Source organism: Carex rostrata, chromosome 19 (genome assembly GCF_964058835.1).
Source record: "Carex rostrata chromosome 19, lpCarRost1.2, whole genome shotgun sequence".
NCBI lineage: Eukaryota > Viridiplantae > Streptophyta > Magnoliopsida > Poales > Cyperaceae > Carex > Carex rostrata.
This window is the reverse complement of record NC_135936.1, coordinates 5214105-5216805: the sequence shown is the minus strand read 5'-3', so window position 1 is coordinate 5216805 and position 2701 is coordinate 5214105. Positions and strand designations below refer to the sequence as shown.

The 2701-nt window shown below is 40.2% G+C and overlaps 1 protein-coding gene across 2 annotated transcripts; it reads right to left on the bottom strand.

Moving 5' to 3' along the window:
• Positions 1–205: 205 nt before the first annotated feature.
• On the bottom strand, positions 206–2384 carry LOC144571673 (PLASMODESMATA CALLOSE-BINDING PROTEIN 5-like). 2 transcript variants are annotated; one of them, XM_078321021.1, is made up of 3 exons: positions 1822–2384; positions 1076–1103; positions 206–580 (listed from the first exon to the last, which is right to left on the bottom strand). In XM_078321021.1, the coding sequence occupies exons 1-3, from the start codon at positions 2175–2177 to the stop codon at positions 509–511; spliced, it is 456 nt and encodes a 151-aa protein (XP_078177147.1). In that variant the 5' UTR covers positions 2178–2384; the 3' UTR covers positions 206–508. The 2 variants fall into 2 exon arrangements, with proteins under 2 accessions (XP_078177147.1, XP_078177146.1); XM_078321020.1 differs by having other exon boundaries at positions 1841–2384.
• Positions 2385–2701: the final 317 nt, after the last annotated feature.

Below are 2701 nucleotides of genomic sequence, written 5' to 3'. Positions count from 1 at the left end.
TGAATAGTTTTGAGATAATCAATTGTGGGCCTTTTGGCCTTTTTTTGAAAGAAAAAAAAAAACAGAATGTTCTCCCGAGCCATATGGATCTTTCGTAAGAATAAAAACTAGCAAGTTTATTTGTTTTGCCAACAAATAACACAATATTATTTTTGTGCAAATAGGAACCAACACATTTAAGTATCACCAACTTGTCATCAGTTTATTTCTTTTTAATTAAGCCGAAAAAAATATTCAGATTTTATGTAAGCCCACCTTGGTTTTTGCTGGGTTTTTATGCAAATAAACCACAAAATAGGTTGCTCATCAATTCTGAAAATATGGTGAAGAATGGATATGTCATTGTAAACCTAGAAATGTTGCAGACTTAATCAACTAACGAAAAAACTTCTACACAAAAAACCACCACCTTTTTTATTCTCAAAGAAGGTTTGTTAATATCACATATACTGTCCCCGTAAAGAGCCATACATAACAATCCAAGCATATTGAGGGACTGGAATTTAAATCAGCAGAAGGACCCAAGCCGACCGTAGATCCATAGACCGCGCTCGATACGTTGCCACTTTTTAAAGATGAGCTGCAAATGTGGCAAGATAAATCAAATGTTACAAACATGAAACACACAACTCAATACAGAAAATAAATAGTGTTTGCAATACTGCCAGTATAATTGGTAAGAATCCATATCATCAGCATTAACGCACCTATTGAGTTAATTTTTTCGGCTGTGTGATCAGAATTCGGGCCAATCCGGCCCATGCCTATAACCCACGGGGCCATTTAATATTAGTGCGGATTTGAATTGGATGGTCCAGATCTTAACTCAAAATTTGAGTTAACTTAGAGGATACGAATTCTAATTGGTAAGAGGTCTTATACCGACCAACTGGTACAGGCTGCAAATCTGACATGACAGACATCTGATACTATTTCATTTTACGAATATTCATTTTATTCGAAAATTTTGGGGTTAACTGATGCAAAGGGTTCTTCATTTACTAAACTGCCATGACCTCGAGGGAAATTGACAGAAAAAACAATAATATAAAGAAGATTCAAAATTGATGCTGACCTTGAGGGAAACTGACAGCTGCCATGACCTGTAATTTAGGATGTAAAGGGAATACAAAATTAAAAAAATTAAGTTATAAACAAATTGCAAGAAGAGAGGTCAATTTATAATCAGTTCATCCTTTCTCTTACTACTCTTAACTAAAATTGCAATTTTATCTCAAATGATTTATATCAATTTGTGTTTTCTCTACTACCATAGATCGACTATGTCTTCTTAGGAATAACACAGGAAGAAATGGGAAAAATGGCACGGCGGAGCTGGCTCCGTCACGGAACTGCACGGCACGTTTGTCGGTTACATGCCATGACTTGCGGGTCCTATGCCGTGACCATTTGCATGCGTGATCATCTTTAGAAAAGATGACATAGCACAACACGACACATAATCACACGAGTCACGTGTAATTAGGACCATTAGATCTTGATCAAATGGTGAATCTTGAATAAACTAATCTAAATTATGATTAAATGGTTACGCGAGTCACGTTTGGTCACAGCACGTTTAGGCATGGCGTGACCATTCGCGTGCCGTGACCAACCTTTGACATTTTAGTCACGGCACGGCACAAGACCAAAGTTACAACGTGTTAGTCACGACACAGCACGGCACCTTTTTTCCACTCTAGTCCCATTGGTTCGTTATTCCACCAAAATTTATTTTCCCAACCGAACCCATCAGGAGTTCATTAAACAGTACCAAAAACTACACACAAAAACCCGGCCACAATTAAAAAATGAATGGACCTATATGAAATAAAATGACCTGGATTCAAAGAGGTTAAAGCCGCCGTGCCAGAGAAGTCGCACGCTGCCTCAGCCCCGCCATTTTTAATAAAGTAATCATTGAAAGCATAGGAAGCATGGGACTGAATATCTCCTGGGTCGTAGCATGATCCGCCTTGTTGTATCGGCCGGCAGTCTGCCCCACCAGGCCCACACGCCCAGTCGATTGCTGACTGGAGTGCCGCATCATCTGCATTATTCTTCGCCACACACCAGATATCTCCAGCAGCCACACCTCCATTTCTCTCTGTGTGCTTTGCACCTGTCAACACCAAGGTGAGGAGCAGAGCGAAGATCACAAGAGTGGGATTTCTCATTGCTTTTTTATTTGGGGGGGGTGGATTGGGTAAGGGAAGGAAGAAGGGACGGTTTTGTAAAGGGCTATTAAATTGGAGAATTAAATTAGGAATCCCGAGGGATGCGAAATGTTACCGTTGGAGGTCTGGGTGTGTTCAGGCGGAGAAGAGGCCAAGCGGAGCGATTTTGTTCGGTGGGAAATATTTACGAGAGGTTCACTCAGATCAGTGGAGTTTGGAGTGAGGAATGAGTCAGGTCAGCGAGTGTTGTAAGAGTCCGTAAATTCTGCTTGTGGAGAACGACTGGAAAGGCCAATCGGTGCCCCGAGACAAAGGTCAGGATTTCTGCAACTAGTATTTTTCTCAGGACACAGAGCATAGATGTACGAAGAGAGAACCATCATGTCTGATTTAAATGGTGACATGTGGTCATTGTTTATTGGTTGTAATTTTTTTCGGAAGTTGCTCTGGGTTTAATTAGGTATTGGCCGAGTATTGTCTTTTAGTTTTTCTTATAAAAGGGTCCCAGAAGAGAATCTGATAGT